Source organism: Trachurus trachurus (assembly GCF_905171665.1).
Source record: "Trachurus trachurus genome assembly, chromosome: 13".
NCBI lineage: Eukaryota > Metazoa > Chordata > Actinopteri > Carangiformes > Carangidae > Trachurus > Trachurus trachurus.
In genome coordinates this window covers 21,612,110-21,626,360 of record NC_139892.1, presented here as the reverse complement: position 1 = coordinate 21,626,360, position 14,251 = coordinate 21,612,110, and the positions used below count along the sequence as shown (strand labels likewise).

The 14,251-nt window shown below is 42.6% G+C and overlaps 1 protein-coding gene across 1 annotated transcript; it reads left to right on the top strand.

The window, feature by feature from the left end:
• Window positions 1–6,486: 6,486 nt before the first annotated feature.
• mmp23bb (matrix metallopeptidase 23bb) lies at window positions 6,487–9,743 on the top strand (the record flags this gene model as incomplete). Its single annotated transcript, XM_083985637.1, has 8 exons — window positions 6,487–6,573; window positions 6,704–6,834; window positions 7,134–7,273; window positions 7,365–7,532; window positions 8,438–8,602; window positions 8,846–8,956; window positions 9,217–9,343; window positions 9,551–9,743. The coding sequence occupies 8 exons, from the start codon at window positions 6,487–6,489 to the stop codon at window positions 9,741–9,743; spliced, it is 1,122 nt and encodes a 373-aa protein (XP_083841763.1).
• Window positions 9,744–14,251: the final 4,508 nt, after the last annotated feature.

The following is a 14,251-nucleotide window of genomic DNA, read 5'->3' as shown; positions in this document are numbered from 1 at the left end:
GTCCACTGGGGATTGTGTATTTGATGAGTACCAAGAAATCCCATTAGCTGCCGTGGCGTAGCTCTGAGCAGCTTGCGGCTCTACTCCACTGCTCTAAAAATAGCTTGCATCAACAATTAAAGGTAACGAACCTACTCCTAAAACCATATAGGGATTATGGCAATGGGTCAATTTGCCAAAAATGTTGAACTATCCCTTTAAAAACAAAAATAAAGGCTTGATAAAACAATGTCAATGGTGTAGAGTTTAACATTGTAGTGATCAGTGTGGTGGTATTGATTTGACTGGTTTTGGGTGGTTTCCAGGCTGGACAAGAAGGTACAAGTGAGCGCATTTCTCTTTGTGATGGGGAGAGAAGCAGAATCAATTCATGACTTACTGAGGAGGAGGAGGAGGAGGAGGAGGAGGAGGAGGAGGAGGAGGAGGAGGAGGAGGAAGATATCAATCATAATTTACAACTGGACTGGCTTTCAAAAGCATTAGCAGGACACTGTAGAAATCTTTGTGAGAGGCTTTTAGTCCAGTGTTTCGAGTGGCTTAGGATGACCACATTTAGGACCAATTATTCACTGGCAATCAGGATGATCTGAATAAACAACCGAACTACCGCTTATCCATGCAGAGTCTGGAAAAACTTAAACCAATAGGGTGAGGGCGGAGTGCACTGGGGACAGTTTGGCAACATATAGGCTAGAGACAAACAATGCACAGCACTGGGTAATTCAACCAAGTGGCCATGTCTTTGGATTGTGTGGAGAAGCCAGGGAACCGCAGGCACTGAACACCAGACGGTAAAAGAAAAAGAGGCCGACCCAAGAACACCTGGCGTAGGACAGTGGGGGGAGAGCTGAAGGCCCTCCATAAAGACACTGGCCCAAAACAGACAGGAGTGGAAATCCTTTGTTGTAAGTAAACAAGTAAGTAACAGTAGAACCACTGCACATCATGCCACCCATTAAATTCATGTGCAATTCAAAGACTCACATTTACACCTGTCCACCTGCAACATAGTGATTCAAAGGTTTGTAGCTAACAACTTAAATATTATGCCTATAAATTATATGTGAAATGATAAAGTACGGCTGGCAACTGATAATGAAATTATACAAATAACTCCTTGGAGTAATTAATCAATATAATACACTCAACTAATATTTGCAAATGATACAAAAACCATTATCTTACAATAATTCAAATGTGGACAATTGTCAATGTTGTTAATGTACTGTATTGGACAGTGCTCGTGCAACGGCAGTGTATAAGTGGAATTTGGACATTACCTGCGTTTTTTGTGCACATTTAATCACTGGACCTTGTTTTTGCACCAGAAAACAGAAAAGCCTTGACTGAGATGGCCTTACACCACCTGACACCATCAACATGTTGCTGTGGAAGATACCGACCAAAAGAGGGCACCAAAGTCCAACGAAAAGGCTCCTGGGGCTTAACTGGTTTAGTGGAACCAGAAGAGGTAAATTATCTTAGCTTTTAAACTTGATGAACACAATGGAAAACTCTAAACTGGGACTGTTTTATGTGAAGGAAATGGACAAGATGCATTGTCATTACTTTGGCTAAGTGTTCAGCGTTTGAGGACCTCAAGGCAGAAGTAACAGCTTTATTAGAAGAAGATAAAAGACAAGCAGATCAGCATAACTGGTTTGAACCAAGAACAGCACACATAAGAGACTTTGTGGACAATACTGAAAACTGGTGTTCTACAATGTGGAAGAAAAAAGCAGATGCGAATGATGCCAGTGAACTTCATCAAGCATACACACACACACACAAGATGATATTACAACAACACAGCCATGGATTAACAGTAAATCCATCAGTAAATCAGACTCATCTGCTACTCATAGCTCAGTTGCTTCATCTGAAACCTAATTCAATTAAATGTTTGTATGCAATCAAATCAAAGTATAGGCTACACACTGAAATTGAATAAGAAAGGTTGAAGAAAACATCACTGAGAGCGCTGCAATTTGCAGTGCATATTGCTCGGAAATCATGGCAGATCATAAATAGTTATCGGCCATATACAGGCAGGATAGGTAATAAATGTACTGGCTGTATGAATCAGCCAGTGGTAAATTGCAGAATATCACTGCTAATCACCTCAGTGATGCAATATAAGACCTGCTCATGAAGCGGCACAACTGAGATTTCCCAGAATGAAGCTGGTGAGAAACAGAGGCCACTCTTCATCAATAATTGACCAATCAAACAAACATTAAATGACACAAATGACTTGCAGTCCTTGACATAACTATTTGTTGCTACAGAAATGACTTGGAGAATTCAACTTGGAGTAATATAAAAATGAGTAATATGCACAATGATAGAAACAAGTTCAGTAGATGGCAGATCTGTTGTGGACCAGATGGATCACAGAATATTTTCCACTTCTTCAGGAGAGATAAAAGTGACCACAGACGAGCTTCTTACCAGGAGATATCTCATTGATAGTGGACGAATCTGCCCCCTGCTACTCATGCATCATGGACCAAATTAAAAAGACATAAGCAGACTTAAGTGAGATGAGTTAGTGTGCAGACCAAAACCAACACACTGAAGATTCAACAAACTGCACTGCTGAATAAGACTTCAAGAAATGAGGAGGAAGAAAACTTTTGTTTGTAGTGTAAACACTATTATAGATACATTTAGAATATTTTGTGGCTGTATGAATGTGTAAATAAATATTATTTGGTAAGTGTCTGCATGCTCCCTTTAGTCATGTTGTTAGACATGTTAGACGACAAACCATCAAACCATTAGATCTTCAAACAATCAGACCATAGACCGACAACTGAACCATCTGTCACCACCACAGCATAAACCATCACAACATCAGACCACCAGACTACACACAACTAATAATGATACCTTATTTATTGATACAATAGGAATCAGAGTAGTTAGACATTTTTTGTTCATCGCAGAGGAAGCTGTGACTGACCCCTGGCTCTCTGGATTGGCCCTTCTTTCTATTTCATAATCAGGGATTAGAAACATCTGGACTGAACAACAACTCTGAAAATCTATTGAATGATAAATAGTAGGCTAGTTCTTTTGTTTTCCAGGGGAAAGTGGAGGCTCCATGTGAGCTACAGTCACAGCAGAAACCAGGAGACCTCAGACTTTTATTCCTCGTGTGGTCTTATTCACATTGACAGGAAGCTGATGGTACGAGGGTCTGCAGCAGTGGTGGCTGTTTGGACAGATGGTCTGAAGAAAGATAAGACAAATGGTGCACATCTGGACCGCTGCTGGTGGGAAAACACCTCAGGGTGGCCCTACCTGTGGCCCTGAACTTCAGGGGCCTCCGAGGTCCCCAGATGCAACAACAGGAATCAGATCTGAGTTTGTTTGTGCGCTGCTCAGATTCAGACGAGCAGCTCCCACACTACAGAGTGAATGAAATTTAAAAAAAAAAAAAAAAAAAAAAAAAGAGACTTAATGATGTTTTGATTTTCGCTCTGGAGACAAAGAGTAGGAACATTCAGCACCAGAGTCACTGTCAGTAGATCTGCAGTAAAAGGGTTAAACTCCACATTTATCCTCAATGTGTAAATGGACACCACACACACGCACACACAAACACACACACGCACGCACACACCTGACCCCGCCCCTCCGGACCAGCCCCACTGCTGCAGCGAGTGCACTGTCCGGGAAGTTCCCTCAGTTTAATCCAGAGTCGAGCAGGAGGCGCCGGGTTCAGGCAGGGACCGACCCCAGTTCCCGTAGGCTATGTCTCAGACAGAAGGACACGGGACTTAGAGGAGACCGGAGGACAGGAGCGGGGACTCGGACGGGACTTATCAGACTGTTTTCTGGTTCGGATCTTTTTTCTTTTCTTTTTTTTTTTTTTTTTTTTTTTGCTCTATCGCTCAGATCAGGAGGCGGTCTCTCTCAACGCGGTTCGCCTGGTTCAAAACGATCCTAGGGAAGCCTGACACCTCTGTCTTCAATTTTCTTTTCATGACGTCACATAGTCTGATTGATTGATTGATTGATTGATTGATTGATTGATTGATTGATTGATTGATTGACAGACAGGTCATGTGTTGGACCGTGTAGAGTTCTCAGGTATCATCATGGACACGCGCCAGCTGTTGATGGTGATGATATTGATGATGATGATGATGAAGGTGAGTGAACCGATGGCTCTGATTAGTTGATTGACTTGGTATTGATTGTTTTGTCAAGTTCTGAGTGTGGCAGTGACAACAGGATCCTCAGCAGTGACTGATCAGGCTGCAGCTTCTCCTCTCACTGTTTTATCACTGATCATCGCGTTTAATCAATTTGCGAATACATAAATAATAAATAAATGTGATCAGATTGAAAGTCTGAAGAAAAGAATTTGCAGCTGAAATATTTTGATTATTACTGTCAATCCATTCCTCTGCAGCTCCAATCAAACACTGAGCTGACCTTTTGAAACTAGCAGTTTTCATCATGATTATTAATTATTTATTTATTACTTAGGCTACATGAACTCAGGTTTGGATTACTTGAGTTGTGTTAATTGGAAATAAGCGAAACAAACTGCAGACTGAGATGAAGAGATGAGACCGAACCAGCAGAGTCTGCTGGTCCTCCTGGTGACAGATGTTGCAGTCACACAGATGTGTATGATTGCACATGTGTACAGTCCCATAAAATGTTTAATTGCAGTTGACTGCTCAGATCAGACTTTCTCCTCCTCCCGATTAAAAGCCAAAGAGAGAACAGTCCGTAAATCCATCCTCTGACCATGGACTATCCAGACCATAAGATCCTGGACCAGTTCACACTGTGGAGGTCTATCGTGTCAGAGGAGACAAAAACAACATCACCAGTTACATCTGGCCTCAAACATCAAACTTACAGTAGGCTAGGCTATGTTATCTCTGAGCTAAACCATGCGTTGTGCTTATTTAAATAACAGTGAACTGAATCTACTGTGATTCATCCATGTTTACAAGACTTTCCTGGGCCTTAATTGTTCCATCAAGACAGATAAAGGAAAAAATCTCGGCGTATCCAGGCAAGGACAGTTTCATCAAATGTCTTTTTGTACTCGCATCACTTTTTTTCCTGTCCATATTTGGAAACTAGAGTCAACCCTGGCACCCCTCTCCTCCCTCTGTTCATGTGATTATAAGCTAGCATAACAAAAATAGTTAATGTGCCAACGCTGCAGCTGTTACCAACGCAGCAGAGGGGTCATCAGGTCTAGATTAGATCCGACTCCCAAATACAAAAGTCTCTTGCCTGATACATTTTCATTCAGTGTATGAATGAAAAACTAGTTTGTTAGAAGTGATCTAAGATAGATTTATGTAGTTTTTTATGTAGAGTTTCTAAATTGGGTATTATCCATATTCATATCGACTATTAATCAATTATACAATAGATTCAGCCACAAGTCGGGTGAATGGATGGAATATGAGCATGATCAATCTGCTGACTATTGCCTTATTAGCCTACTTACTTTGTGTATTGTATAATAAGCAAAGGCTAACAATGAATTTGATATAGGCTAGGCTACAATTATAATACAATCAATGAATCAATGAAAGTAGCCTGACGAGCCAGACTATACGGAGCAAATATTTTTGCTGCCGCTAGGGTGCGTCTAGATTTCTAGGCTACAATGAAAGTACTTTGCGCACTGACACTGAACACTGAACTGACTTTACCCGAGGAAGGTTTGCGTTGCTGCTGAGGAGAAGCCTGCTCTGGTTTTCCCTTCTGTCTGTGACATGATCTTCTTTTCATTAGTCAACTCTTAGATTTGTTATGTTTTAATCATGTTTAGTATTATGTTTACATGGAACAAGAACCAGAGACAGCTATTTCAAGTTCTTGTTTCTACAGGCCTGTCTTGATTTCACCATCTCAGTCTCCATGAGAGGGTTCAGGAACCAGGATCGGGTGTTTACATGCCACAGTCTGACAGTAAAAAGAGTCCTCTGATCTATCCAGGTTCGAGGAACCTGGAATAGATGTTTCTCTTTCTCCAGTAGCCTACAGCACTTTCTTATGAACACTCAGACCTGTGGCTAAACCCACACAATCTTTGAGTGATTTCTTCCTTTCTGTAAGTTGACCCAAAGGTGTTGCACTAGAAGACTTCGAAATGAAAATACCTTGACACTCTTTTAATCCATTTTTATCCTGTCTGACCAGGGACTGAATGTTTTTTTTTTTAAACAAACCCTGGATCTAGTCTGAGTAAAAGACTCATCGCACAGTGGATATGATTGATATACAGCATGCAGCTCCTGGGTCAGGGGCTGTAGTGTGGAGCATAGAGTTGGATGTGGAGGAGATTCAGAGTATAGTTCACATGTGGGTGACAGATTTCTGAGAGCGAGGCAATCAAAGGGAAACATGAAAGGGAGCAAGAGAGAGGGAGAGAGAGAAAGAAAGAAAGAAGTGTTTAACGTATGGTATCAGTCTACTGCCACACATACACTCTCTGGTCACATGACAGTCCACAAGAAGTTCAGGCCCCCCCCGCCCCTCCCCTCCCAGATGTTGGCTCTCACTCTCCGTCTACACCTGTACAGACAGGTCTGGGTTTTCCCTGCTCAGTGCTGCAGAGTTTGGTCACAGCAGCCTCTGATGGACATCAGAAGAAGTGCAGCCCAGGGGAGGCAGCTGATTGGTCATCACTGGTGATTGTGTTGTGTTGTGTTTTTAGACATCAGGCAGCAGCAGCAGCAGAGTGACGGACACTCACGCTGACCACATGGTCCACAGAGCAGCCAGAACCAAACGCTATGCCATCAATCCTTTGGGACAGAAATGGACTCACCACAACATTACATACAGGTAAAGGCAAGGTTTGCTTGTTAACCTGCATGTAAACAGAGCTCAGCACTATGATCATTGTATTCCAAATATATAATGATTCAGAATAACTAATTGATGTATGGATATACTGCTCAACAAATGTAAGATTTAAAAACATATTGTTAAATGAAGTAGTATTTCAGATGACTTACACTATTGTAAACTTACAGTAGCTAAATGAACTCAAGCACTAAGTAAAAAAAACTGCAGCTCCCATGAAGCTCAGGTGTTCGAGCGCCACCAGTCAGACATACCCTCTGCCTTTCTCTTTGTTTCAGGATCATCAAGTTCCCCAACACTTTGAATGTGGAGGACACCAGGAAGGCCATCAGCATCGCCTTCACCAAGTGGAGTGACGTGTCTCCACTAAGCTTCACAGAGGTTACAGACGGCAACGCCACTACGGACATCACAATCGGTATAAACAAGAGATTGGAGGAATGCGGGGAGGGGGAATCCAGAGTCTCTAATGTGGATTTATAAACCTGACTCCTGTTTGTGTATGTTAGGTTTCTACACCTTTAACCACACCGACTGCTGGTGGTCTCCTCTCCACCCGTGTTTCGATGGTCTGAACGGCGAGCTGGCTCATGCTTTTCTGCCGCCGCGGGGGGAAATCCACTTTGACAACCATGAGTTCTGGATCCTCGGGAAGTCGAGGTTCAGCTGGAAACAAGGTGATTGATCAGTGGTGCTAGAGAAGATGCAGGACTACAGACAGGGGTAGTAAAACGAACAAAAGCTGTACAAAAGGAGAGAATCATGTTGGGGATACAGATTTAATGTTAGTGTAGCAATCGGAGAGTGAGACATTCACCGACATATAAAACATCATCATCGGCGTATAACTGACTCACAGCAAAACACAGTTACCTTTCCTTGTCTAAAACTCCTCTTCTAAGTGCCGGCGTTAAATAAAAAGTAATCTGGTTTAATAAGGAGGCACCTTCGCTTGAATCATTTTGATACATAGTAAGATTAATAATTTATGACCATGGAGTCAAGAATCTAAGTTTGGACTTTCAATGTCAGAATTGATCATGACGACTTTTTATAGCAGGACTGTTTATTTTTTCCACCTGTGGACACCAAAGTCAAATTTTTGACCTAGGGTCCCTGGTGTTTACAGCACTTGAGGTTCTACGGTGGCAAAAAACAAAACAAAAAAACTCAGTGAGCCTTTAATCAATACATTTAAAGTCTAAAATCTAAAATCTGATCAGATCTTGATCTCATTCATTACACTGAACAAGCACAATCAGCTTTAACTAATAGCACGCACATCTTTGCGTTGTGAACAGATGCTATCAGGAGTCAGCAGTTAACAGATGTGGAGACAGTTAATCCAGTTTGGAGGTTTGATGTGAACTAGGCTTCACATCATCAGTCCTCAGTCAGACTGGCTGTCAATGAACGGAGATGATGCAGTTCTGTGGCTACTCTATTTAGGAGTGAACATCGAGGTGAGATGACTCCAACACCTCAACACAACACAAGATCTGTTGTTGGGTGAAGAGGAGGGTGACTATGGTCTGTGGGTCTCTGTGGCCATGTAGACCGACTTCTTCCTCTGGTTCTGCAGGTGTGTGGCTGAACGACTTAGTCCAGGTGGCTGCTCATGAGATCGGTCACGCCCTCGGCCTGTGGCACTCGAGGGACCCTGAGGCCCTGATGCATCCCAACGCCACCTACACAGGACAGAGGAACATCGCTCAGGACGACGTGTGGGGCATCCAGAGACTCTACGGTAACGCTAAGCATGTGGAGTCCACACGCGTACTTAACAGTGGATTAGTTGACTATGATCTATATATGATATGATAGAGGATGTTTCCACCTGACAAGTTCTCTCAGCTGCTGAGTGTTTTCAGCTCATCTATCTACAACTAATCTATCCCTCACCACACCTTGATCACACCTTCATCAGAACCTCCACTACACCTTCATTAGACCTTCACCTGTTAATCTGTTGTTCACCCGTTGTCAACAGGTTGTCTGGATAAGAAGAGAGTCTGTGAGCCCTGGGCTCGACTGGGCTTCTGTGAACGGAGGAAGACTTTCATGAAGAAGAACTGTCCTCATCGCTGTGACCTATGCTATGGTGAGTCTGGATCATAACTCTGACCGGGTTTCTTTGGGAGTCTCCTTTAAGGAGTCGCACTCCAACTGTGGGGCTGGTGTGAGGGTATCGTTGGCCTCTGTGCTGCTGCTGCTGCTGCTGCTGCTGAGGGTATCGTTGGCCTCTGTGCTGCTGCTGCTGCTGCAGCTGAACAGACAGAGACTGATCCTCTCTGTTGAATTGTCCCCGGTATGAAAATAATTTCCTGTCTGTATCTGTGTCTTGTGTTTCTTGCCACACAGAGCCTCTGGAAGCAGTGGCCACTCCAACGCCACCTCCAGCCAATATCAAGATCAAGATGGTTCCCAGGGGGAAGGTGGTGGGTTTCCGCTGTGGAACAAAAAACCCCCGCTCGCCGCCCAAAGTCAGGTCAGCTGATCAATAATCAAGACTGAAGTCATGAGTCAGTGAAATACAATGACTCTAGCTGAGTCAGAGACTGGAAGGATAGATAGATAGATAGATAGATAGATAGATAGATAGATAGATAGATAGATAGATAGATAGATAGATAGATAGATAGATAGATAGATAGATAGATAGATAGATAATGTTCTTCCTTGCTGTTTTTTGCAGCTGGTATAAAGATGGTGAGCAGATCCTGACTTCCATCCCTGGCTACATCGTCATGAAGGACAGAGACCTTCGCATTGTCGCCAACGAGTTCAACGAGGGCGTTTACACCTGCCGCGTCCATCGACGAGGGGACATTGTTTCTGCCAACTCCTGGGCCGTGCGACTGAAACCAGAGCAGCCGTTCAACAGCTGAGGACATCGAAAGACATGGAGTTAAGGAGGACGAATCAACTAATAATGTGCAAGTGTGTTTTATATTTGTAGGACGACGCAACTCGTCAACAACACTCAGTACGACTGCACCTGTGGCCAGAGTCTCAATGGATGCGATTTTTGTGTTTGGACCTTTTTTCCAGGTGTTTCAAATGCAGGTAAACTTGAAGGTGGACACGATTGAACTTCCACAAGTCATCACTGTAAAAACAGACTGAACGCCTTCATCGCAGATCTCTGGGGACAGATGACGAATTCATGGCAGCTCCCTGGTCCTAGCATCATCATGTTCATCAAACCAAGAACATATGAAATTTACCCAAAGTCCAAACTCTTCCATAGTTCACCCATAACTAATCTGTCCGTAATCCTCATGATGATGATGTCATGTTCTTATAATCATTTTGACAGGATATTGTGCACCAATAATCCTGTAAAACTATCCACCTTATGGCATGTCTCGATTAGAGGTCGACCGATTAATCGTTTTGGCCGATTAATCGGCGCCGATAGGACATTTTACAAACTATCGGAATCAGCTGAACTTGGCTCCGATAGTGGCCGATGGCTGCAGTTTTTTCCACAGCGCCATAAACTGCTTCTTCCCTGCCGCTCTCTGTCTCTCTGATCACTGAGGGGCGGGGCTGCTCTTCACACACACACAGAGCATGGGAGAGAGAGAGACAGGGCGAGTGCAGCAGCAGCAGCGGAGAAGTGACCCAGGTGAGGGTAGGTGCGGTGCGACCGCAGTAAGAGAGAGGCGGCAGGTGGAGGGGCTGAACACTGTAGTATTTTCTCTTAATCATATAAGGGTTCCTGCACAGATAATGTGGTGGCGGCTGCCACGCTAAATATGTCACCGCCACCAGCTCACGAGTCAGTGTTTTTTTTTTTTCCCCCTCCGGCTTTTTGTGCTTTTATTTTGAAAGGACAGCTAGAGAGCGACAGGAAGAAGGAAGAGAGAGCGCCGCTACAGCTTCAGAGTTGGGGCAGACGCACAATAATGGCTCTTTACACTACAAAGTTGGGCTCTATGGGCTCTACTCGACTTGGTTTAGGTCCTGTTCCATAACAGCGAGTTCCTCCTCCGCGGGGACGGTGTCGTCATATCACGGCCGCTACGTGCGTCTCGCGCGTCTCGCTCTCTTTTTTCTCTCCTCCCGTCAGCTCCAAACACACTCGTTCAACTCGATCACGATCATTACAGCGTGGTTTTTCTTTTTACAGTCTATGGGTTTTCCACACAGTAGGCTGATTGTAGTGAAACAGTCACCTGTTAATGTACGGCGTAACCACACCACGAGCTAACGTGTCCTGTTTAGTTACAGTCTCCTCTCCTGCAGCGTCACGTCACTACAGCTGATCAGTGTAAACAAACTCGTGTGGAGTTCGGCTGTTCGTCACTCACAGGGTCCAGGGATGATTCAGTGTCCCACATCCTTTAGTTTTACACTAGCTAATAGCTATATATTATTATAAAAAAAAAAAAAAATTAAATAAAAAAAAATTAATTAATATATATAAAAAAAAAAATTCGTGGGGGGGGGGGGGGGGGATATCGGCCGATTAATCGGCTATCGGCTTTTTCCTGCTCCAAACTATCGTTATTATATCGGAATTTAAAAATCCACTATCGGTCGACCTCTAGTCTCGATAACCTGTAAGGTCTTGGTAGACATGTCTGCATAATCCTCCTGGGTTTGATCTGTTGCTTTTATCAGGTACATGCACAGATCGACCTCAGGTGGTGCTCAACCAGGCCTCTGACTAGATAAGTGCCCTTTTGCATTTTTTTCTATTTCTGTTTTCTATTTTCAGTTTTTAAATTTGACCCATGCATCAGTTCTCACCCAAAAGTGTGTCGAATATCTGACGTCTTTGGTGACAACAGAGTATGTCCTAAACATTATATGTCACTGAATTAAACTACTCTTAAAACATCTTGATACAGACTGCCTACATCTGGCAATACCCTCCAGGGGTATACACACCTGTGTGACCTGGCGTAAAATACCACTGTTGATGATGAAAAGGGTGAATGATAATACTGTACCTGAGAACTTCCTGACAAAATGTTTAAGTCTAAAAGCTTACAATAACTCAAATTAAGCATTGCTGAAAAACAAACAATTATTTTTTTGGCTAATTTGCTAAACAGGAAGTCATTTTGTGGAAACTTTTGCTATAATGACAGAGATTTATTGAAGCACCAGGCATTGCATTGGCAGTGATGTCATTCAGACAATGTGGGAGATCAGGGGACCATGTGGGACGGCCTGTGTTACAGTATAAGATTAAAACATAATATAAAGTCATTGATGGTCATCATGGGGAGCTACAAAAATTCAGAGCTCCTACAATTTCAGTTTAGTCGAATTTAATAAAATCTTACTGTAAGTCCACGAGTAATTTTAACCCAAACTGGTCTAAATCAGACATGAAGCTACTTAAAGAGCAACTATGCAAGTCTGGTCGCTTTTCCGCTGTTTTGCTAACCCTCGTCCTGGCCATGTGCATTTGTTTTTAACAAAGCCGGCAGAAAAACAAGCCTTGGAGCAGTGGATAACGTTACAACACATACGATGTTACGACGTGTATCTGTGTAGTATTAACTGACATAAACAAAAGATTATGAGTTAAGGAGCATGTTTGTGTCGCGGTGCCGCTGAGACGAGAGCTGGGACACCGGGGCGGTGGTCCAAGTACTACACTGATGTTGTAAGGTTGGTTTTCAGCCGTGAGACATGAGGGTGCCCTTTTTATTGGTTTTAAGGACCTGCCCCCCAGTTGTCTGTGTGTGTGGCCCTGGGCATCATATTCATGTGGTGTTGATAGGATGTCATGTCGTCATAAACCTGTAGGAGATCATGTGGTGGAAAAGCCAAACACAATGTTCATGAAACAATTCATGTTTATGTTGCCTGTCTGTAGAAAGCCATGTCCCTGTAATCCTGAAGAATGACTTTCCCACAGTGCGATGTCATCGACCAGTTTAGTCTCTGCAGCCTAATTATGTTGACATGTTGATGATCTCATAAAAGTCTTTTCAGGAAATCCTCATAAACCTCTGATGGGATCTCGTGTCCTCTGTAGAACCTCAGGTACCTGTAGCATTTAAGACGTGATGTCATGTAAATCTTAATAATCTCGGTTAAACTTCATGTGTGTGGTGTTTGATGTGGATCAGTACAGTCATGATATAGTCTGTAGAACCCATGTATATATCAAAGTGCTGCTAAATTACAGCGCAATAGTTAGTTGTGTATCTTTGCTTCGCGTTCGCCTCGTGGCACTAATAATGTGATCCTGCCAGTGACCACTGACCTTTAACAATGCTGATTCCCAGTGACTCTCCCAATCAAACTGAGAGTTTTGTCCACTGAATGAGCAAAGCTGTGAGCTGTTCGTCACGTAATATTCATGTAGTGACCACTGTTGGTACTGCAGGTCAGACACCATAACATCATTTACCTTTGACTGTCTGTGATGAAATATGAAACAGCAATAAGTGATGTGTTTGGGATCTGATGGCAGGGCGTGTCTTGGACTCATTTAAATATAATTCATCTCTTTTTGAACATCTTTTTTTAAATTTTTATTATTAGCAAAGATGACAACAGAAACATTCTCATGTGTAGCCAAAGCTGAGCCAGTCACCTTGTTTCTAATGTTTCATCAGTGTTTATGTTCAGACTGCTGTCACTATTCAGCTGGAGTGAGATGGTAATAAAACATTATGCAATAAAAATAACTTTTTTCTTCAATCAGATGTTGAGCAGTCTTTTCCCAGACCAGTAAATCAGAGATAATAAAGAACACATTGATGATTCAGCTCAATCGGTTCAGGCTGGACAATAACATGGTGTATTAACTGGAGCCACTGGAGACTTGAGACTGAGACCTGAAACTGCTGCAGTGAAACCAGCTGATTAGACGGGGACTTCATCCTAGCAGGTGATGAACAGACCTAAACCAGCTGACACGAGACTGATTGATGATCGGATAGGATGATGAACAGTTTTCAGCTTCACATATTGACCCCCACATCGTCCAGACATAGGCTATAGCCTACCTTGTTGATTATCATTTAAAAACAAATCAAACATTGAATGTTTTCAGTTAAAACTCAATGACCGAATGAGTACAAGATAATCTGATATTTAATTACATTAATTAAGATGATATGAAATCTGTAATTTCAGTCTGTTTCCCCTGACGCTCATTTTACTGTACAAGATGTACAACAGAAATAATAATAATAATAATAATAATAATAATAATAATAATAATAATAATAATAATAATAATAATAATAATAATAACAGGGAAAATTTATAAAAACAGTAACATGTCTGTGAGATTCTTTGGCCACAATGCGACATCACAGCAGGAGTCAGACTGAGCTTCAGACATATTTGTAAAATCTTCCGGAGAAGACAGACGGGAACAAAGCCTCCACACAAAGACTTGTCTGGTTTTAACCCTCTC